General features: G+C 35.9%; 1 protein-coding gene across 1 annotated transcript; it reads left to right on the top strand.

The window, feature by feature from the left end:
- Nucleotides 1-4887: 4887 nt before the first annotated feature.
- On the top strand, nt 4888-22686 carry LOC101888238 (acyl-CoA synthetase short-chain family member 3, mitochondrial). The gene is made up of 6 exons (XM_005178060.4): nt 4888-5047; nt 15656-15960; nt 16028-16710; nt 20037-20347; nt 20438-20583; nt 22074-22686. The coding sequence occupies exons 1-6, from the start codon at nt 5014-5016 to the stop codon at nt 22584-22586; spliced, it is 1992 nt and encodes a 663-aa protein (XP_005178117.2). The 5' UTR covers nt 4888-5013; the 3' UTR covers nt 22587-22686.
- The last annotated feature ends 856 nt before the right edge of the window (nt 22687-23542 follow it).

Below are 23542 nucleotides of genomic sequence, written 5' to 3'. Positions count from 1 at the left end.
TTATTCGCCGTTGCCGTTGTATTAGAGTAAATAATGCACATTTAATTGAGGGATTGCAGTATGGTGGCATAATTTGTTAATTGTATTTTGACAACAACAATTTGATAGTGGATATTGCGTTTCACGCTATGCTCATAATTAGAGGATAGGGGAAAACTTCTAATAGATTCAAATAGCTATGCCCAAAGGGGCTTTATTATATTTGACTGACGTGTTACTGTTTTTGCTTTTAATTGTATGTTGTGCAATTTAATTTTAACGGATACCGAGGTAGGATAGAGGAGAAAGTGTTTAAATTAATATAGTATGAATACCGTCCTTGGAACTCATTCCCATTCTATCCCACTGTGGCCTTGTTAAACTTATCCCTCTCACTCCAGAGTATTAATGTCTACAGTTACAGTTCGAAGTAATTGCATTTTAGACTTGGAAGTTAGAGCCTGTAAAAGACAAAGAGTTCGAATCAAATGGTGCATGAAATCAAATATCTGTTTATATGTCTATCGTCCAATGCTTCTGGGGTCAAACTCGGTAGCTATATATGATTAAATTTTAAGCATGTGGAGGAAGCAATAGTTATTTCCGAATTAAGTTAATAGTAGGCTTGAGAAGCACAATGTGTGTTAGTATTACCGGAACTGTGTACTTATGTAAAAAAAGAATTAGGATACATTTTCTTCATGGAGAACCTTTACCCAAACATCCAAAATTCCAAATTACAGTCAATTCGTTTAAAACGCTGGAGACAAGGAGGTACCGTAATAGGGTGTTTATGTCAAAACATGGACTTACGTTGAACAATTTTTAGGGTGAATTTTTATTCAACCACAACCTCAAATGCCAAATAAGACATAATATGTGGAGATCCAATCAGTGAACCTGAAAAAACTTCAAAGTAAGAATAAACGCTATGTTATACAAACTATATACTATACTAGGATGTGGTTACTACTTCGTCAGCGAAAAATCCACCTTAAAATTTTAGATTGGTTCCAACAGTTCGTGTTAGGCCCTTTTATACCCTCAGCCATATGGCTACAGAGGGTATATATAATTTGATAGACCAAAACTGATCGAAATAACGGGTTTAGACCCTAGGTCTCTTTGGACCAAATTCGTTGCAGGACATTTGGAGTCGATCTAGCGATGTCCGTCCTCCTATCTGTCTTGCTGGTGCGCACGATAACTCTCGAAGGGAGTATCCGATTTGATCCAAACATGGTACATCGAAATATTACTGTCAAACTTACATCCAGTTCGGAGATGGGCAACATCTGTCCACTCCATCTGCTAGATCCCTGGAAAATCATCAATATTTTCAAAAGAATATTTTACTGCACAGAATGGGAAAGGACAATCTGATAAAGCTCCAACTTAGCAAATCCAAATATTTGCATCAGTGCTAGGTGAGTAAATGGACAATATCGTCCACTCCATCAAGTACCTCCCTTACAAACGGCCAAAAGTTGGAATAATTATAACTCTTATAAAACGTGATGTAAGAGTCCGATTGTCTTCAAATTTCACACAATCACAATATTTTTATTAGCCCAAGGTTTGATGTGGAAATGGAATATATCGGTCCACTCCTTCTGGTACCTCCCCCACAAAAGGTAAAAATTTTGAATATCCATGAAGCACGTAAAACACGAAATTATTATCTGATTCCATTCAGACTTGGCACACCTCAATATTTTCATAAACACAAGATCTGTAATAAAGATGGTAGCGATTGGAATATTCCTTCTGGTACCTGCCCCACAAAAGGTCAAAGTTTTGAATAACCAAAAGAATTATAAAATCCGAAATAAGCATCTAGTTCTTTTCAAATTACACACATCACAATATTTTTTTAATAATTCAAGGTCTGGTGTGAAGATGGCATATATCGGTTAACTCCTTCTAGAACCTCCCCCACAAAGGGTCAAAATTTTGAATATTCATGAAATACGAAATTAACACCCGATTTCATTTAGACATGGCACATCTCAATATTTCCATAAGCACGAGATCTGTTATAAATATGGTAGAGATGGAACGATTTCCTCTGGTACCTCCCCCATATAACGTTTAAGATTTAAAAAAAAAACGCTCAAAGAAAGCGAGATAAGCATCCAACTCTCTTCAAATTTCACACATCTAAATATTTTTGCTAATCTGTTGTGAAGATGATATATATCTGCCAACCCCTTCTGGGACCTCATCTACAATACTTATAATCTGGCATAACTTGCGAAACAAGTCGGCGATTCTTTACAACTTGCTATATCTAATATTTCCTTAATATTTCCTTTATCGAAATTTATGATTTCGCATAAAATTGGATATAAATGTTCGATTTCCTTCAAACTTTGTCCATACCAAAATTTTTATGTGATGAAGTATGAAAATGAAATTCTATAGAAACAAGTAAAAAAACATTAAGTTCGGCCGGACCAAACTTTTAATACCCTCCACCTTAGGGTAAAGGAAACATTAGAACCCATTATGACCCACATATACCAATTTTTAGACATATTCATGGGAAAATGTGCCAAAAATCCTCAAAATACCGAATCGGAAAGATGGGGGCTATACCAAATCGTGGACCTAAACATGCAATGTTCCGCCAAAGGAGCTAGAACCCATTATGACCCGCAAATACCAATTTTCAGACAAATCCGTGAAAAAATGTGGCAAAAATCATAAAAATACCGAATATCGGGAGGTACCATTATATGGGGACTATACCAAAACGTGGACCGATATATCTCATTTTCAATACCAACCATCCTAGACACAATACAAATTGCTCTGCTAAATTTTGGCTCACTACGTCTGATGCCACGGTCGTTTAATACTAGCGGAGAGCGACCATCCATCGGCTGTTATGGTGCCGTCACCGGCCATTACCATGGTCGGCTCTTGATTCCTGATGGCCAACCCAAGATGCACATTTTGAGCTGACCTCTTTGGAAAGTAAACACGATAATTTTGTTTTTTACAAACTGCTCTGGACAACGAATGTTTTCTCATCGGATAAAACCAAATTCGTCAGTTCGCAACTTTCGTCCAAGCGAAGCAACTCTTTAGCTCTTTTGAGTCTGAGTCTATTTTCTTGCTGTTGCGGTGAGAGGTTTGCACTATTTTGGACTTTCAATGGCTTTACCCCGATCTCATTTTTCAATAATGGAATGTTGCGATATGTTCGGCTCACGAGCCTTTTTTCTGCCACTGCAAAACGGGGTTCGATCAAGTCGCTTCTTTACTTTTCGAACCATTTCTGCAGAAGTTGCTGTTTTCTTCCGTCCACTTCCTTGACGTGGGGCTACTCTACCAGAATCACGGTAACGAGCGATGGTACGAGACAAAAAAGATTTATTCACATTTAATGCTGGAGTGCTCTAACGATAGCCACTTGTGGTTCTCCAGCCAAATATAAAGAAACCGCACTCGCAATCACGCTAGAATTCCATTACGAATAATTTGTTTTCTGGAAAATTCTCATCAAAATGCTTTTGTACGCTTGTAAGCAATGAGATGATAATGAGCTGTCACTGGAATAATTTTAACAGCTATCGGATGAGTGGCTTAGAAATGACAGAAGTCTGAAGTTGATTGATTAATCCAATTTCAGGTTTATTGTACTAATAATGGCTAATATCAGTCCAAATGGAGTGAATTTCAGGACGTATATTTCCATTTTGTGAAACACTGCTTCGATATACATATTTTGTTTATTATAATCCTTCTTGAAGTGATATCATGCATTATATTATGCAATGTTATTTGGTAAAAAAGATAAAAAGATCTCCGTCAAATTTATTAAAAATCGATTCAGAATTGGATATACCCCCTCTGAAACCAAACTGTAACTGCTCTAAAGCCAAATTTTGATAGGTGGTATGATTTACTTCAAATAAATGATTTTGTTACGGAAGATCTACTAATTATGGATAGTGGTGTAGGGTATCATATAGTCGGCCCCGCCCGAATTTGCCGAGAACCTTATCACCTACTCAGCAAGACTGACCCTCGTTAAAAGTTTAAAGATTGTAGCTGGGCGTTGATTCTCGGCCAGTATGTCAGTCATTTATTTGCTATTCCTTCGTATTCTAAATTCTAGGGAGCGTCTAAAAGTATGCTATAAAATTGCCAAAAATAGATTTTGAAAAAGTCACTCTTTTCTAAATACCAGAGTACACATGATGCTACTATTAAGTTTAAAAATTGATGGGAGTTCCCGAGAGTATTTTATAAATAATGAAAAAGTAATGCGCAAACGGGCCTTAATATAAGATATATTCGAGCCTTTACTCTTCTTTTGGTTTATCGAACATATCATTTTTTTTTGGAAATTTTTTAAACTTTTTTATATCCTCACTTTGCCGTAGTAGAGAGTGGCCGTCATGTAAATCAAGATCATAGCTGTTCTGGGAATAAATATCAGTATATCATAGCCCGTCTTCACCGCTCACTTTCATGATGATATCCTTCTTTCGAAAATATTAATATTTTCAATCACACACAAATACCTAAAAAAAATTGTGATACAAAATCAAAATCTCAATTGATTATGATAATTTGTTTCTTTTGCCTGAAACAATATAAAAAATAAATAATAAAAAAAAACACATTTCAAAAAAACAAAAAATATAAAAGTAGACCCACCTGGGCAACATTGTTTTAAACTATTGCATGAACACTTAATCAACTCGAATACACATTGTATGAACGAATATTACACCTTTGGACTATCAACACTGAAAGCCCAACCAAAAAGCCAATGACACTAAAATTTCTAGCGACGCATATAATTTCGAATTCTTCTTTTTGTATCTTTTTTTTCGGTACCCTCATTCATTAACATTTTAATTCCACCGCGATCGAGCAATTCAATATTATTTCAAATATCTGGAAGCTCAAAAATACCTTTTCAGTTAAAAGACTTCAGTTGTGTGGAACGGATGTTGGTGTGAAAAAATATATATTTAAAAAAAATAACAACGAAATTTGTAAAACAAAAAAAGGAATATGGCTACAAATGCTGATAATGATAACTATAATGGTACATAGTAATTAGTAATATTTTGTTTTAAAAAAACTGGAACAATGAACTAAACTTGTGACAGAATTGCTGATGTGATACAAAATAAAAACGTTATGACTTTCGGTGCATTTTAAATTAAAAAATTAAAAAAAAAACATGTCCTTGTGGACATAATAATATCAATTTTACAAAGTTTTTTTTTTATTTAAAATCTATACGGAATAATAAAAATGCAAAAAATTACAAAAAAAAAACATATTTATCAACAAAGTCATGAAAGCAAGGATAAAATAAAGACATAAAATAAGAAAAAAGATATAAAGAAAAAACTTAATAAATTTATTTAATTTATTTATTATAATTTATTTTAACTTAAAAAAATCGATGATAATGTTATAGAGATTATTACCGTTCTTTATAACACTTAAACACGTATTGAACAACCATCCCGAAGGATAATAATAGCCACATCTCAAGATTTTAAGGACGTGACACGAGTTAGAATTTTTCCAAAATTTTTTGGCGCTAAATTCGTGGAGTTGTTAAAGGACAATGGTTTAAGAACATCTTTTAAGGACTTTTAAAGATACATTCACCGAATAAAAAAAAGTTGCGTAAGCGATCCCTGAATTCTTTTAAATATTGGACCTGTACTCGTGGATGTTTTAAAATAAGGAACACCGAGCTACATCTGAGGATTTAAATAATATTTTCAAAATAAAATATATATATATATATATATATATATATATATATATATATCTATAAAAGAGGAAAATGTTTGTATGTTTGTTTGTTTGTAATTTATGGACTCGAAAACCGCTGAACAGATTTCCCTGAAAATTTGCATGTATACTGCAACATCGCCTGAAAGTAACATAGGCTATATACATTTTTGAAATTCCACTTGGAAGTGGAGATATAGCATCAGAATCGGAAGTACCTCCCAAAAATTTAGATTTTGTATGCACATATCTATTGATCGATTACAGATACAGTCTCCAAATTTGGAATGCGTAACGGAATTTGGAACAAAAATAAATTTGCAAAATTATATTGAAATCGGTTCTGATTTGGATATAGCGCCTATATATATTTTCGGCCGATTCCAAGCATTTGATGAACCAAACACGCAATGTATCCCAAATTTCATTGAAATTTGAAACGTGTGATGGATTTTATCTAAAAAATTGATTTCCCAAATTATATTGAAATCGGTTTAGATCTGGATATAGCTTCCATATATATTTTCAACCGATTTCGTTCATTTGATGCCTCAAACACGATATGAATGTTCGATTCCAATGAAATTTGGAATGTTTAACGGGATTTGATCCCAAAATAAATTTATAAAATTATATTGAAATCGGTTCAGATTTGGATATAGCTCCCATATACATTTTCTGCCGATTTCATGTATTTGGTGTACCATACAGGATATGTAGTCCAATTTTAATGAAATTTAAATTAGTAGCGAAATTGGGAGCAAAAATGAATTTGTCAAATTATATTGAAATCGGTTCAGATTTGGATATAGCTACCATATATATCTTCAATCGATTTCGTTTATTTGATGCACCAAACACGATATGTATGTTCGATTCCAATGAAATTGGGAATGTGTGACGGGATTTTGATTAGAAAATATATTAGTCAAATTATATTAAAATCGGTTCAGATTTCGATATAGCTCCCATATATATATATATTCTCGGCAGATTTCACATATTTGACGCACCGATTTCAATGAAATATGAATATTGTGGCGGAATTTAGTGTAAAAATAATTTTTTTTAAATTATATTTAAATTGGATCAGATTGGTATATGATTTTAATAAGAACCATTGACCCACAACGCCTTAGGCTAACACTATAAACAACACAACAATTAATTTGAAATAGGCTTATTACGGGGAAGTATGTTGCTACCTTGAATTCACTAATTGCAATGGAAATGCCAGTCAACTTTAAAAATCAGCAGTTTCCTGCACGCTTGGTATTTGCTATCGGGTATGCATGTCATGTTACTGCTTTTCTAATGATTTTGTTTATTAACGCATTAAAGTAGTGCAATATTTTTTTTTTAATTTTTAAATTTGTTTTTTTTTTTTTTTTTATTCAACATATATTCGTAAATAAAATTTTGAATGCATATAAAATCAAAAGGAGTAGCGACGCGCACCGGTTTCAGCTAGTTAATTATAAAATATCTTTAAAGCTCTAATGAAAAGCAAACAAAGGGCTAAGGATAACTTTAAGAAATCCTTTTGGAGTGGATTTTTATTATACCCTCCACCATGGGTAGGAGGGTATATTAACTTTGTCATTCCGTTTGTAACACCTCTAAATATTCGTCGTAGACCCCATAAAGTATATATATTCATAATCAGCATAAAATTCTAAGACGATTTAGCGATGTCCGTCTGTCTGTCTGTCCGTCTGTCTGTCTGTCTGTCTGTTGAAATCACGATAGAGCCCACATTATTTGACGTAGACCTTTGAAATTTGCACAAGTGTGTGTATTGTCCCTAGGATGGTTGGTATTGAAAATGAGATATATCGGTCCACGTTCTGGTATAGTCCCCATATAACGGTACCTCCCGATATTCGGTATTTTGATGATTTATGCCACATTTTTTCACGGATTTATCTGAAAATTGGTATTTGTAGGTCACAACGGGTCCCTGAGCGTGTAGCAAAACATTGCATGTATAGGTCCACGTTCTGGTATAGTCCCCATATAACGGTACCTCCCGATATTCGGTATTTTGATGATTTATGCCACATTTTTCCACTGATTTGTGTAAAAGTTGGTATTTGTGGGTCATAATGGGTCCTAGATCGTGTGGCGAAACATTGTAATTATAGGTGCACGTGTTGGTGTAGCCCCTATATAACGGTACCTCCCGATATTCGCATTTTAATGTTTTTTGCCACATTTTTTCTAATGTTCTTTTACCCTAGGGTGGAGGGTATTAAAAGTTTGGCCCGGCCGAACTTAATGTTTTTTTACTTGTTTAAACTACTTCTGTTATACTAATAATATGGAACCTACTATGGAAAGACTACGTAAGCTATATCCTGCTGGTATTTAGAAATATTTTTTAGTTAACAGACTATGAAAGCCATTCCGCTGATTTACAGAATTAGTCGTTTTCTCGACAGATGTATGCCCTCAGCCAATGTTCGATTATTTAAATAAAATTTGACTTCAGTTAAGATTGTTCGAACTTTTGACCCTATATGGAGTAGGTTCCAAAGGCATGAGCCGATATTGTGCATTTCGTATCAGATCTAAATAAATATAATATAAAAAAGCGAGGTGCCAAGTTTGGACTATTTCGATCACTTTATATGAAATAAGTGATAATTATTAAAAAAACGCACATTGGGTCGATATAGTCGACCAAAGTACTCCATTTTTTTTAATACTTCATCTAATACAGATAAAATATTGGTATGTGCAAAATTACAAGAAAATCTAATATTTATATTCAACTAGCTGGCCCGGTCCGCGTTGCCGGCACGTACTTTTAATCTGTAAAGCATAATAAATCACAGATCTGTCTGTGTGTCTGTCTGTCTGTCCGTCTGTCTGTCTGTCTGTCTGTCTGTCTGTTGTAATCACGCTATCTTTCGAACAAATTGAGATAGAAGGCTAAAATTTTGCACACATGTATATTTTGCCAGTAGACAGGTTAAGTTCGTAAATGGGCCATGTAGGTCCAAGTTATCATATAGCCCCCATATAATGGTACCTTCCGATATTCGGTATTTTGATGATTTTAGCGACATTATTCACCGGAATTGTTTCAAATTTGGCATTTGAAGTTCCTAAGGGATACTACAGCGTAAGACAGAAAATTATCTGTGCAGGTCTACGTCTTCGTGTAGCCCCCATATAACGGTATCCCCCGATATTCGGTATTTTGATGATTTTAGCGACATTATTTAGCGGAATTGTTCCAAATTTGGTATTTGAAGTTCGTAATAGATACTGCAGCATAAAACAGGAAATGGGCCATGTAGGTCCACGTCTTCATATAGCCCCCATATACCGTACCCCCCAATATTCGGCATTTTGATGATTTTAGCGACACTATTTACCGGGATTGTTTCAAATTTCGCATGTGAAGTTCGCAATGGATATTTCAGCCCATGCTAGAAAATTGTCTGTGCAGGTCCACGTCTACGTATAGCCCCCATATTCGGAATTTTGATGATATTTATTTTACATTATAAATAGATTTTTCTTCAAGTTTCGCATGTAAATATTGCAATAACTTATGAAAAAAGTTGCCTATGCAGGTCCACGTCGTCGTATAAGCATTCGGTATTTTTAAGGTTTTAACAGAATTCTTAACGGATATTATTATTGTTTTTTTTTTTTTTTTTTTTTTTTTTTGGAAATTGCCAAAATTGTACCAAATGGTGGAGGGTAGTAAAAGATCGGCCCGACCGAACTTACAGCTTTTTTACTTGTTGATATTGTAAAAAGCATTCATATGAGCTATAATTTGAAATTTGTATTTCCAACGTTTAAAATCCCGTACTGTGTGGTATTCAGTCTTGTCCACCTCATACTTGAAGGCAGAATGTTGTCAGAATAGCCAAAAAAATTTCTCTTTTGCTCGGATTACCATAAGATGGGCATTAATTGTTTGTCATTTAAATTGTGCAGTGGAGATCCAATAAAGTTACTTTATAATTTCGTACTTTTTTTCATGTTTCTGCCACAATTTCCGACTGAATGAGTCCCAGACATTTCGGAGTTTATTTCATATAGACGTACATCCCAAATCTACGTTCCCATCCAACATTCTCTTGGGGGTTACAAATTCAATTAGAATACCAAATTTTCGTTTCTGACCACACATTGGTTGGGAAAGTGGACTTGGGGGTATACTAATGTGGGAAATATACTTAAATAAATTCCTATGAGGATAATTATCTGTAAGATGATTTTCTACCCCAGGTAGCCTCAAGACTAAGATGCGCACTTTTCCGAAAAATAAAAATTTATAAGAAGAGGTTTTCTTCCCCCTTAGAAACAAAGACGTCAAATAAGGGCCAAAAAATGAAAAAAGTGGCCAAGACCCCGAAAATACCTTAAATCATATGATGGTGAGACCAAAACGTGATGATTTTTTGCAAAGATGGTTTCTTCTTAAATTATCAACATAAGCTAAAATTAGTACGAAAAATATGGTTAAAATGTAGAATATACTTGAAATCGGATTGTTCCGTTATCAGGGGTTATGATCCATGTCATGACCTGCCAAAACGATTAAAGGTATCTTGAATGTTTAGGTAGAATTTCTATTTTGCATTCTTTATAGTCGGCATTTGACTGATTGCAGTCCCAATTTATTTTGCATTTTGTGTTCTCATTTGACAATTTATTGTCATATATGAAAGAAGAAGGTCCACTTTTTAAAATTAACCCCATAACGCTTCTTTGGTCATTTTTGTTTGTTTAAATGTGTTCGCATCTTCCAGCTGAAGCACGATGTAGGTCCTGGAGTAGAAAGCATTTAACATAGTATTGCGCCCTCATTTCATTTTTAATATTATTCATTCAGAATTCAAACCAAAAAAAAAAAAAAAAAAAAAAAAAAAAAACGTTGCTGTGAAAAAGATCTGCCAATAGAACTTGAGTCGAACCTGGAGAGTTTCTAGTGTATAATTCGCATATGCTAATTTGCAATAAGTTCGAAATATATACTACTTTCCAGAGAACGGCCCTTGTAAGCCATCATCCACATCAAATATGCCTGATGAGCCGCTTAACCAACGGCGAAACGCGTCGCATAGTGGTGAGTGTGTGATAGTGTCTATCTGGCTTTCCTTTTCACTGCAAATTTCAGATCATTAAGCTCGTCTCGAAAGAGAAAACAAACACTTAAAAAATGTACACTTCAATATAGAAACAAGTAATAATTTTTTTTAATACCCTCCACCATTTGGTACAAATTTGGCAATTTCCAAAAAAATAAAATATATAAATAAATAAATAAAAAAAAAATCCTTTAAAAATTCTGTTAAAATCTTAAAAATATCGAATGTCTATACGACGACGTATACATGCATAGGCAACTTTTGTCATAAGTTATTCAACATTTAAATGCGAAACATGAAGAAAAATTTGTTTATAATGTAGCTAAAATCAACAAAATACCGAATATAGGGGGTACCGTTATATGGGGGCTATACCAAGACGTGGACCTGCACAGACAATGTTCTGGCATGGTCTGAAGTATCCATTACGAACTTCAAATGCGAAATTTAAAACAATCCCGGTAAATAATGTCGCTAAAATCATCAAAATACCGAATATCGGGGGGTACGGTATATGGGGCCTATACGAAGACGTGGACCTACATGGCCCATTTTCTGTTTTCTGCTGCAGTATCTATTACGAACTTCAAATACCAAATTTGGAACAATTCCGGTGAATAATGTCGCTAAAATCATCAAAATACCGAATATCGAGAGGTACAGTTATATGGGGGCTATACGAAAACTTGGACCTACATGACCCATTTACGAACTTAACCTGCCTACTGGAAAAATATACATGTGTGCAAAATTTTAGCCTTCTATCTCAATTTGTTCGAAAGATAGCGTGATTACAACAGACAGACAGACAGACAGACGGACAGACAGACAGACGGACATGGCTAAATCGTCTTAGAATTTTACGCTGATCAAGAATATATATACTTTGTTGGGTCTGACATGAATATTTCGAGGAGTTACAAACGGAATGACAAAATTAATATACCCTCCATAGTATGGTGGAGGGTATAAAAAAGAACACTACAAATGTACATATGAAAATAGTAAGTCAAAATGGAATATGCAATATAAAACATTACTATTGTAAATTTTAAAAGTCAAAATGAAAATGTTCAAATTTCACATTTTAATGCGATTTTTCTGGATTTTATTCTTTTCTGCGGTCCGGCGGTCTTTACTTGTTATAAGAGTAGTAACTAACACAACTTTCTTTTACATATAGAAAGATAGATTTAAAAGAAGGCGCGTTCCTCAGCCCCTAAATAAGTACTTAGGGTTGGATGGAAAGCCAACAGCATCTCGTGTAATAATTCTCAAACCGATATCTTCACTATTTTGGCAAATATAAAGATTTTACATAAATCGTAATAGTGGGCGTAAAAGGAGGCGTGGTCAATATTTTTTTCTTTAAAAACCTAACTCGGGGTACGACGAACGTTTGTACAAAAAATTATGCAAATCGGCCCAGCCGTTTCCAACTGATTCCGTTACCAACAAACAAAAATTGATTTTTATATATACAGACAGATTTTATGCGAAATCATAAATTTCATATTCATCTTAGGTTTCTGATTGAGAGAAATATTTAGATATGGCAAGTTGTAAAGAGTCGCTGAATTGTTTCGTAAGTTATGACATATAAAAGAATTGAAAATTGTGACCCTTTGTGGGTGATGTACCAGAAGGGGTTCGCAAATATCTATTATCTTCACAACAGTTCTTGTATTAGCAAAAATGTTTGTGTGTGTGAAATTCAAAGAGAGTCGGATTCTTATTTCGCTTTCTTTGACCGTTTGGTTTTTCAAGATCTTGAACTCCATGTGGGGTATGCATCAGAAAAAATGGTCCAATCTCTGCCATTTTTTAAACAGATCTTATGTTGATGGAAATATTGAGATGTGCCAAGTCTGAATGAAATCAGATTTTGATTCCATTGTCTTCCGATTGTCTTCAAATTACATACATCACAATATTCGTGATATTCTTTCGATATCCCCCATTAAGCCATTATCGAATGAAATGCAAAAATGAAAAAAATCCAAATATCGCAAGATCAAAATATGAAGCTACCCGACAAGTAAACCGCGAAAGTCACAAATAAAAACATCAAAACATCACCTATTAGAGATATGGGTATATTTGCAGACACATATGAGGCCCTTGTCGTTCGTTTTTATCATTCTGTTTAGTATTTTTATTATATTGATATTTTTATGGAAAGGAAATGTCGTGTGTTGTTAATCATAAATAACAATTCTCTTTAAGTCTATTTAAAATTCCCCATGAATTGTAGATTGGCCGCCATGTGTAGCATTGCATAAACTATGTTACAACATTAAAAAAAGATCTCCAACAGAAAATACTTCAAATCTCCTATATCCATACGTCGGGCGCAATATTTGATTCAATGATGATGCTTCAATTTATTATTTTGAAAATAAAATTTTCATATTTAAATTAATTTTCTAAGGGATTACATTTTACAATTTATAAGCTGAGCAAGGGCCTACGTCTGTTGCTACATTTACAAAAATTTCCAATTTTGTTTGATATAGATATTTTAACGAGTTATGTGTAATAATTGTCCTCAAAGTATTTTTTTACCGCATTGGGCGCCATTTTCGACTAGAAAATTACCAATTTGATATCCTGGAATTTTCAAGTGAAAATAAGAGCTCCTTTTGGCATTATTCTTCCCAATTTCAATATAAGACCATACAATTGGCTTTTGCTCTCCATTGACTACATTTGAGCACATTTGATTTAAATATAGTCGATAGAGCGATTCCATTTTCTCTATTAATACGTTGGGCGCCATATTTATTACAGTTTGTTCAATTTCATCGTGTTTTAGGAGTTACCCCATTTAAAAAAAATATCTGCAACGGAATATCTCAGAAATTGTAAAAAATAATCCTATTAAAAAAGATTTCCTATGTACATTGGGCGCCATGTTTTTAAGGAACGATTTCATGAAGATGTTTGTCTTAAATTGGTCCCAATGTTCTTTCTATCGTCAATTTCTACTACAAAACTTCCACTTTAATAGTCTTACATTTTTAAGTAAGTAAGTCCCCAAGGCTTGCTGGAAACCAGGCGTGGTAAGCTGCATAAGGATTGCATTTTACAATAGGAACAACTTTGGTCACCATATATTTAAAAAAATCCCAGTTTAATTTGATATATATCTCTCAAAGAATTATGTCTCAAAATTGTCCCAAGGTACTTCTTACCGCATTGGGCGCCATTTTCTACTAGAAAAACTTCAATTTAATATTCTGAAATAAGAGCTTCTTTTGACATTATTCTTCTTAATTTCAATATAAGTCCATGCAATAGACTTTTAGCACCATCGACTACATTTCTCTTTTAATACGCAAACAATTTGCCAAGACCTGTATATTAATAAAACGTTGGGCGCCATATTTGTTACAGTTTGTTCAATTTCATCGTGTTCTAGGCGTTACCCCATTTTAAAAAGATCTCCAACGATTCCGATTACCTCAGAATTGTTTCCAAAATCCTATAACCACACGTTGGGCGCCATATTTGCCAAAAATGATTCAATTTAATATTCTGAAAATATAATTTTTATTTAAAAAAAAAAAAAAATTAGATTTCTATGGGATTGCATTTTACAACCTATGATCTGAGCTAGGAACTACTTCGGGCGCCATATAATTAAAAAAATTTGATGTAGATGTCTTAAGGAGCTATGTATAATAATTGTCCCCAAGGTATTTTTTTACCTAAATATCATCCTATTTTAAAAACGATCTCCAACCGATCCAAAATCCTATAACCACGCTTTGGGCGCTATATTTGCGAAAAATTATGCCATTTAAAAATTACGATTAATTTTTTTTAATTAGATTTCTGGGGGATTGCTTTCTATATTCGTTTATTATGTACCGACAAAGGACTAACGTCGGGCGCCATATTTTTAAGAAGTCATTTGATAAAAGTGTCTTACGGAATATATCTGAAATGTTTCCCTGGATTCTTTTCTACCAAACTTCAAATTTAATAGACTGAAATTTTGAACTAAATCACCTAGGCTTACTAGGTACCCCATTTGGTTAGATTTTACATCTTTAATTTCTTTTTCAAAGGGCTCAACCTTTTCAGTAAAAAAAACACATTTTATGGCATTATTTTTCTAAATTATCCTGTTGCAGATGTCTCTAAATAGAAGTCCATTAAATAGGCTCTGAGTGTCTTTGGCTATTTTTGAAATATTTTATTTATTTTAGATGTGGAGAGCTCAGATGTAATAGTTCACTTACTTATATTTGGTTTCTACAGACTTCTATTCCCAAATTCTCCACGAAATTCAACTTTGGCCATATGTTGGACCCCCCACGTTTTAATCTTCTTCCAAAACAAAGTCCATAGAATTTAAAAAACCTCTCATAACATAAGAAATGATCTCTTACAAAAATGTCTCAAAAATTTCCCAAATTCTTTAAAAACACACTTTGGGCGCCATTCCTACGAGAACTTGTCCGCTTCGAGAGTCTGAAAGTATAGAATTACATTTTAAATTAGACCCTAGAGGTATCACACTTGGTCTATTCTAATTTGTCATAAACTGTACTTGGATCTTACGTCGGGCGCCATATTTCTTATCTGCTTAAATTGTTTTGAAATGATGTCCAACCAGAGATTTTATGCATTTTCCAATACCAATTCTCGAAAGGCTCAACGTTTTGTTAGACATATCCAGTTTTCAAATTTTTCGGGACCACATATATTTTTTCCAATAACAAGATTTGGTAAATTTCCTTAAAATTTTTGGTTTTGTTTAATTTTCTGCCAATTTTCAGGAGGCTTGCCGGACGACTCACACGACCCGTTGTATTTAGAGTGCTATCGCAAGTCCATCAATCAACCGGGCGATTTTTGGGATAAAGTTGGCCATTTAATCGATTGGATGCGGCCATGGAATCGTGTGCTGGATAACTCCAATCCTCCCTTTACCAAATGGTTTGTGGGAGGCTATTTGAATGCCTGTTACAATGCGGTGGATCGTCATGTGCTGCAGGGTAAAGGCGATAAGGTGGCATTGATACATGACAGTCCCCTGACGAATACTGTGCGACATGTAACCTACGGAGAGCTGTATGAGCAGGTGTGTGAGTAATATTTTTTTAGACTGAAAACCAGATGAAGCTTCTTTTTATGTTGCTCTTGAACAGGTCTCTCTGTTGGCTGGCGGCATGTCAAGTCTGGGTGTGGAACGTGGCGATAAGGTTGTCATTTATATGCCCTTGATTCCGGAAGCTATTGTGGCAATGTTGGCCACAGCTCGTTTGGGCGCTGTGCATTCGGTTGTCTTTGGCGGATTTGCTGCCAGTGAGTTGTGTACCCGCATCGAACATGCAAAACCGAAAATAATTATTGCCGCCAATTGTGGCATTGAACCGGGCAAGATAATACCCTATTTGGATATACTGCACAAGGCCGTGGAAATGTCCAAATGGAAGCCAAGTTGCAATGTGGTCTTTGAGCGTAGCAATATAGCGCGTTGCTGTTTGAATACCACCACCGATATACCGTGGATATCGGTGATGACGTTGCGAACCGCCATAGATTGTGTACCGGTTGAGGCCAACGATCCGTTGTATATTTTGTACACGTCGGGTACAACGGACAAGCCGAAGGGTGTACAACGGCCAATTGGTGGCCATTTGGTAACCCTGATGTATACCATGAAAACTATTTATGGTATAAATCCGGATGATGTTTGGTGGAATGCTTCGGACTTGGGTTGGGTTGTTGGCCATTCGTACATATGCTATGGACCGTTGTTGTATGGTGCAACAAGTGTTATGTATGAGGGCAAGCCGGATAGAACACCAGATCCAGGACAATATTATCGGTAAGTGGAAAAGTGATGGAAAAAAAGGAGAATTGAATGCAAACGACATTGGGCGCCATTTTTTTTATGTTCGATATTTTAAAGGCTATTAAGGAAATAACGTTTTGGTGCATCCCTTGAGCGTAGCATTGGAAAAAAATGAATTGGATACATATGACGTTGGGCGCCATATTTCCTAAATTCGATATTTTAAAGACCATTATCGAAATGGACAATAAATAACTTGCAGTACTAGTCGGGCGCCATATATATAATATGTAATTGTTAAAAAAATCTGTAATATAATAACTTCGAATACTGGTCGTCAAGGTTTTCTTAATATCACAGTTTTAATAACAATCTCTGAGCTTAACTTTCTAAAGATGTCTTTTCCTTCACGTTGGGCGCCATATTCTGTCGAAACTCCTTAATTTAATATTCTGAAATTGACATTTTGACAATTTAAAATGCGTAACCCGATATGCAGCAAAGTCACTAACTTGCAAAAGCTTGTAATATGCCCAGAATCCGCAGGGACCCCTCGTTGGGCGCCACGATCCTATGCAACTATACCCTGCTTTAACAGACTTAAAGAAGATAACCAAATATAATCCATATTTACAATTAAATGCAACTTGGCCTTACGTTGGGCGCCACATTTGTAAGTGATGCTCTTATTCAAAAATTCTACTGTTCAGACAATACCATGGTATACTTGAACACAATTGGGCGTCATAAATGTACACATACAACCGTTAGGTTACAAAAAAAAAAAAAAAAAAAAACAATTGGTTACAGGACAGCATACAGGGTGAGATAAAAACAACTACAACAAAGTCACCGGGTAATATGTCCACTCTCTACGAGAACAATGAGTTGTTTAAAAAACTCTATTTTACCAAATATCCGGTGAGTTTTTGAGATTTTTTCCCTAATCCAAAAAAAAAAAAAAACAATTTCTTTCTCACGTTGGGCGCCACTTTTCCAGGAATAACCTAAATTCGAAAATTTCCATTATATATTTGTAGTTTGATGATTTCATGGTTCTCGTTGGTCACCATAGTTATTCTTTTTATACCTCAGCCATATGGCTAGAGAGGAGGCTATATATCATTTGATACGGTCTCTTTGAACCAAATCCGTTTCAGGACATTTTGATTCGATCTAGCGATGTGCGTCCATAAAAAACAACTGCAACAAAGTCAAAGGCCATAATTTTTACATTTTTTATTAATTTTTTTGAATGAAAGCAAAAAATGTCGGAAATAGAATCAAATTTTAGAATAAGTTTAGATTTGCTCGAATTCGTCACCTGTGGCACGAATTATGGCCTTCAAACGGCCAATGAAAACGTCACACGCTGCCCGAATGTTGTTGGTTGCAGTATTTTGGTCCATTCCCGGTGAAGCGCTTGCTTGAGGTGATCGACACTTTGATATTTTTTAGTGCCAACCTTGCTTTCCAATATCCTCCAGACACCAAGGTTCCACGGATTGGTATCCGGAGATTTTGGTGGTCATTGTGCCACGAGGCTACCTCGTTTTGTAACCATTCTTGGGTGGCGCGTGCCGAGTGCGATGGTGCTGAATCCTGTTGGAATGTCCAAGGTCTGCGGCCAATATGTTTGCGTGCCCAAGGCTTTAATACACCCTCCAGAATATTTTCGCGATAATATTCGGCATTTATTTATTTTTTAGTGCCAGCCTTGCTTTTCAAAATTCTCCAGACTCAGCAGTCCAACGGATTGATATCCGGAGATTTTGATGGCCATTGTGCGCTGGAAATGAAGCGAGGGTACCTCATTTTGTAACCATTCTTGGGTGGCGCGTGCTGAGTGCTATGGTGCGGAGACCTGTTGGAATGTCCAAGGTCTGGGGCCAAAATGTTAGCGTGCCCAAGGCTTAATACACCCTCCAGAATATTTTTGCGATAATATTCGGCATTTATTCTGATGCCATGGTCGATTAATACGAGCGAAGAGCGACCATCAGCTGTTATGGTGGCCACACCATCACCATGTCCGGCGCTTGAGTTCTGGTGGCGCCTGCTTGAGGTGATCGGCACTTCGGTATTTTTTGTAGTGCCAACCTTGCTTTCCAAAATACTACAGACACAAGAGACCGACGGATTGGTATCCGGAGATTTTGATGGCCATTGTGTGCTGGAAATGAAGCGAGGAAGCTCATTTTGTAACCATTCTTGGGTGGCGCGTGCTGAGTCCTGTTGGAATGTCCAAGGCCTGCGGCCAAAATGTTTGCGTGCCCAAGGCCTTAATACACCCTCCAGAATATTTTAGCGATAATATTCGGCATTTATTCTGATGCCAGGGTCAATTAATACGAGCGGAGAGCGACCATTGGCTGTTATGGCGGCCCACACCATCACCATGGCCGGCCGGCTCTTGAGCTCCGGGGGCCAACCGAAGGTGCACATTTTCAGCTCCTCAGACCTCGATCATTTTGTTTCTTTACAAACTGCTGGACAAATAATATTTTCTCATCGGACAGGAGAAAATCAAATTCGGCAGTTCACCACTTTCGGCCAAGCGAAGCAACTTTTTAGCTCTTTTGAGTCTGAGTCTATTTTTTTTCGTTGCGGTGTAAGTTCTTGCACTTTTTGGAATTTCAATGGTTTTATCCCGAGCTCATTTTTCAATATTTGCCGAATGGAATATTGCGATATGTTCAGCTCACAAGCCATTTTTCGGCCACTGGGACGCGGGGGGTTTCGACAAGTCGTCGCTTCTTTACTTTTCGAACCATTTCTGCTGCTGATGTTGCTGTTTTCTTCCGTCCACTTCCTTGATGTGGGGCTACGCTACCAGTATCCTGGTAACGAGCGATGGTACGAGACACAAAAGATTTATTCACATTTAAATGCTGGAGAGCACTCCAGCGATAGCCACTTGTGGTTCTCCAGCCAAATATAAAGAAATCACACTATCACGCTTGAATACCATCACGAATAACTTTTTTTCTGAAAAATTCTCACCGAAATACTTTTGTACGCTTGTAAACAATATAATGAGCTGTCACTGGAATAATTTTAAAAGCTGTCGGACGGGTGGCTTGGAAATGATAGCAGTCTGAAGTTGGTTGCAGTTTTTCCATCTCATCCCCTATTTAATTTAGAGGTTATTCTGTTTCGTAATTGAAAATAAAACCAAATACAAAACGCAATTACGTATTTGGTTTCGCTGGAATGCACACGAAATGGAACTTTTCATGAATAGCTTTTTCCTAACGTTGGGCGCCATATTTGTGTAGGGAAATGTTTACTTTGTTGTGTTCCTGGATAACTTAAGTTTCAGCAGAATAATATTTTGTTTCTTAATTTTATAATTCCAGCCTTATTGATCAACACAAAGTCACTTCCCTCTTCTCGGTGCCCACATCATTCCGTGTTCTGCGCCGTGTCGATCCCGATTGTAAATATGGTCGAAAATATTCGCTAAAATCATTGCGTTCGATTTTCGTTGCCGGCGAACATTGTGATTTGGAAACGAAAAGCTGGATTGAGAAGACATTTAAGGTGCCGGTTTTGAATAATTGGTGGCAAACGGAAACGGGGTCAGCCATAACTGCCACATGCTTGGGATTTAATCAACGACTTGATACGCCGGCATTTACCACCGGTTTGCCGTTTATTGGTTACAACAGTAAGTGGCCGATATGTTGGGCGCCATTTGTGGATGTTATAGCTATTTATGTGTTTTTTTTTTTTCAATATTTTTATTATTTTGTTTCAGTCAAGGTAGTCCATGCCGATGGCACAGAATGTGAACCCTTGGAACTGGGACGAATTGTAATTAAATTACCCCTGCCACCGGGTAATATGTCAACACTCTACGAGAACGATGAGTTGTTTAAAAAACTCTATTTTACCAAATATCCGGTGAGTTTTTGAAACATTTTTCCCTAATCCAAAAAAATACCTTGCTGTAACCATAGCCTGTCTCACGTTGGGCGCCACTTTTTTCAGGAATAACCTAGATTTGAAATTATTGCATTTTTGCATTATGTATTTGTAGTTTGATGATACGGCCAAAATGTGCCTCCTTGAAATAACGGTATAAGACCCTAGGTCACCTTGAACCAAATCCGTTTCAGGACATTTGGAGTCGATGTACCGATGTCCGTCTGTCTGGCTGGCTGGTGCGCACCATAACTCTCGTAGAGAATATCCGATTTGATCCAAACTTGGTACATCGTAATATTATTGTCAAACTTAGATAGAGTTCGAAGATGGGCAATATCGGTCCACTCCTTCTGGTACCTCCCCCACAAAATGTAAAGTTTTTAGACGAAAAAAACTTTCTGCACAGAAAGAGAAGGATTTGCTTCAACTTTGCAAAACCTAATATTTTCATCAGTTCTAGATCAGGAGCTAAAATGGACTATATCGGTCCACTTCATCAAGTACCTCCCCCACAAAGTGTCAAAATTCTGAATAATTACAACTCTTATAAAATGTGATGTAAGAGTCCGATTGTCTTCAAATTACACACATCTCAATATTTTTATTAAACCAAGGTCTGGCGAGAAGATGGGATATATCGGCGCACTCCTACTGGTACCTCCCCCAAAAAAGGTCTATATTTTGAATATTCATGAAGCTCATAAAACGCGGAATTAACATCCGATTCCATTCAGACTTGACACATCTCAATATTTCCATAAACACAAGATCTGTTATGAAGATGGAAGAGATCGGACCATTCATTCTGGTACCTCCCCCACAAAGGGTCGAAGTTTTGAATAACAAAAACGGTCATAAAATCCAAAATAAGCATCCGGTTCTCTTCATATTTCACACATCCCATTATTTCTGCTAACACAAGATTTGATGTGAAGATGGAGAATATCGGTCCACTCCTTTTGGCATCTAAAGCACAAAGGGTCAAAATAGGAAGTAGACGATATAGTCCAAATATGACACGTTGTAATATTTATATCAGACTTAGGTCAGATACAAATTGGACAATATTGGCCATAAAGGGTCAACAGTTAGAATAATCATAACTCAAGGCTGCGATCGACCGTTTAAATTCATTAGAAAATTTGGTAAATTTAAAAAAAATCTATCTAGACACAATTTCGATTACTGTCCCCACATTGGGCGCCATTTTTGCAAGAATACATTTTTAGTTGGAAACTATTGAATTTTTGGATTTTATATGTTTGGATTATTAAGGAAATCTATCTAGTCACAATTGCGATGAATGTCCCCACGTTGGGCGCCAATTTTATAAGACTACCTTTTTAATTCGAAATTCTTGAATCGGAAAGCAAACGAGATTTGATTGTTAAATGCTTTATAGAAAATAGGACCCTACAAGAAATTGAATTTCAAAATAACCCGTATTTTGTTTTTTACCCTCCCAGGGCTACTACGACACCATGGATGCCGGCTATAAAGATGAAAATGGTTATATCTTTGTGACGGCTCGAGCTGATGATATTATCAATGTTGCTGGACATCGTATTTCCACATTGGCCCTAGAGGATGCTGTTCTACGACATAGCGATGTGGTTGATGTTGCCGTTTTCGGTGTGCCGGAACCAACCAAGGGCCAGGTGCCAATGTGCCTGTATGTGCCACGAGAGGGATGCCGAAAAACACCATTCAAACTTTCCGCAGAGATAATACAAAAGATCAGAGAAATTGTTGGTCCCATTGCCTCGTTTCGTTTGGTGGCTCCTGTCAAGGCATTGCCCCGCACCCGATCCGGCAAGACAATGCGTAAAGCCATGGCAGATTTTGCCAAAAATGAATTGGTTGTGCTGCCAGCCACCATTGAAGATCCCAGTGTCTTCATTGACATACGAAGAGCAATGCAGTGTTTGGGTCATGCCATGAATACACCCGAACCCGTGGTGGCGGTGAATAAAAAATAGTCGCTGCCTTCCGACTTCCAGGCATTTCTTAAGCAATTCTCGGTATTCTAAGTAGAAAGTAACTGTAAAAGCAATCAAATAAAATTAATTAACATTTTAATCGATTGTTTAACATTATTTGAATGGCGGCATAGAGTCGTCCATTGAAAAAGACAATTTTGAAATGTCGTTGTTTTTGTTTTTTTTTTTTTTTTCAATACGGAAATCATAGTTTGTGACATGAAATGCGACAAAGTGCTAAGCCCAAACTAAAATGGGCCAAACAATTTGCATAGTTTTTATTTCTTTTTCGCAACCCTTTCCCTTCGCACAGCCAGAGTTAACAAGTATTCCGAAATAATGGTTCGATTATTGCTGCATGTATGTATGTGTATTGGCATACATGTATGTAGACATATGGTCCTCCGCCAATACATGGCGTAGAAAAGACCACCATAAATAGAAAATTGCAAAGCAATTTATTTATTCAAATTTTATGCAAATATTAAGACAGTGCTGCTGTTAGGCGAAATGCTGATATAATTTTTCGAATAACAGAATTCAATTTTGGTGATTTTTATATAATATGGCGAAAGAAATTGACTCAATTTTCGACGAGAATTGCATGTATTTAATTTTGAAAAAAAGATTTACTAAAAGAAATATCACAAAGTTCAAAACAAGTACTTTTGTTACAGAATAGAAAAAATTCAGTATTTAATTTTGATTTGCATTCAATTAAAATTCGGTTAAATCTGTAGATATATATTGTAGATGCTAAGGACGATGAGAAACTTAAACTTAATGCCAAATTTTAGATTATTCTATAATTTAAATGATTGACTTTAGCTTTACGTTGGGCGCCACTTACAGAAATCCTTGCAACCAACCAAGATTTTTATTGTTAATGTTTTTCAATACCACAGTGTGGCTTGTTTGTTCGGGATGCCGTAGTATTTTGTTGTTGCAAAATGGTC

This window comes from Musca domestica, unplaced genomic scaffold (assembly GCF_030504385.1).
Source record: "Musca domestica strain aabys unplaced genomic scaffold, Musca_domestica.polishedcontigs.V.1.1 55, whole genome shotgun sequence".
NCBI lineage: Eukaryota > Metazoa > Arthropoda > Insecta > Diptera > Muscidae > Musca > Musca domestica.
Note: the sequence above shows the minus strand (reverse complement) of the source record. Positions and strands in the feature narration are given on the sequence as shown.

Excerpts from the sequence above, each read along its gene's own strand:
- LOC101888238 (XM_005178060.4), top strand. The coding sequence starts at position 5,014 with ATGGCTACAAATGCTGATAATGATAACTATAATG. Across the intron at positions 20,348-20,437 it reads GCCGTTTATTGGTTACAACA|TCAAGGTAGTCCATGCCGAT; the intron begins GTAAGTGGCCGA and ends ATTTTGTTTCAG. Across the intron at positions 20,584-22,073 it reads TCTATTTTACCAAATATCCG|GGCTACTACGACACCATGGA; the intron begins GTGAGTTTTTGA and ends TTACCCTCCCAG.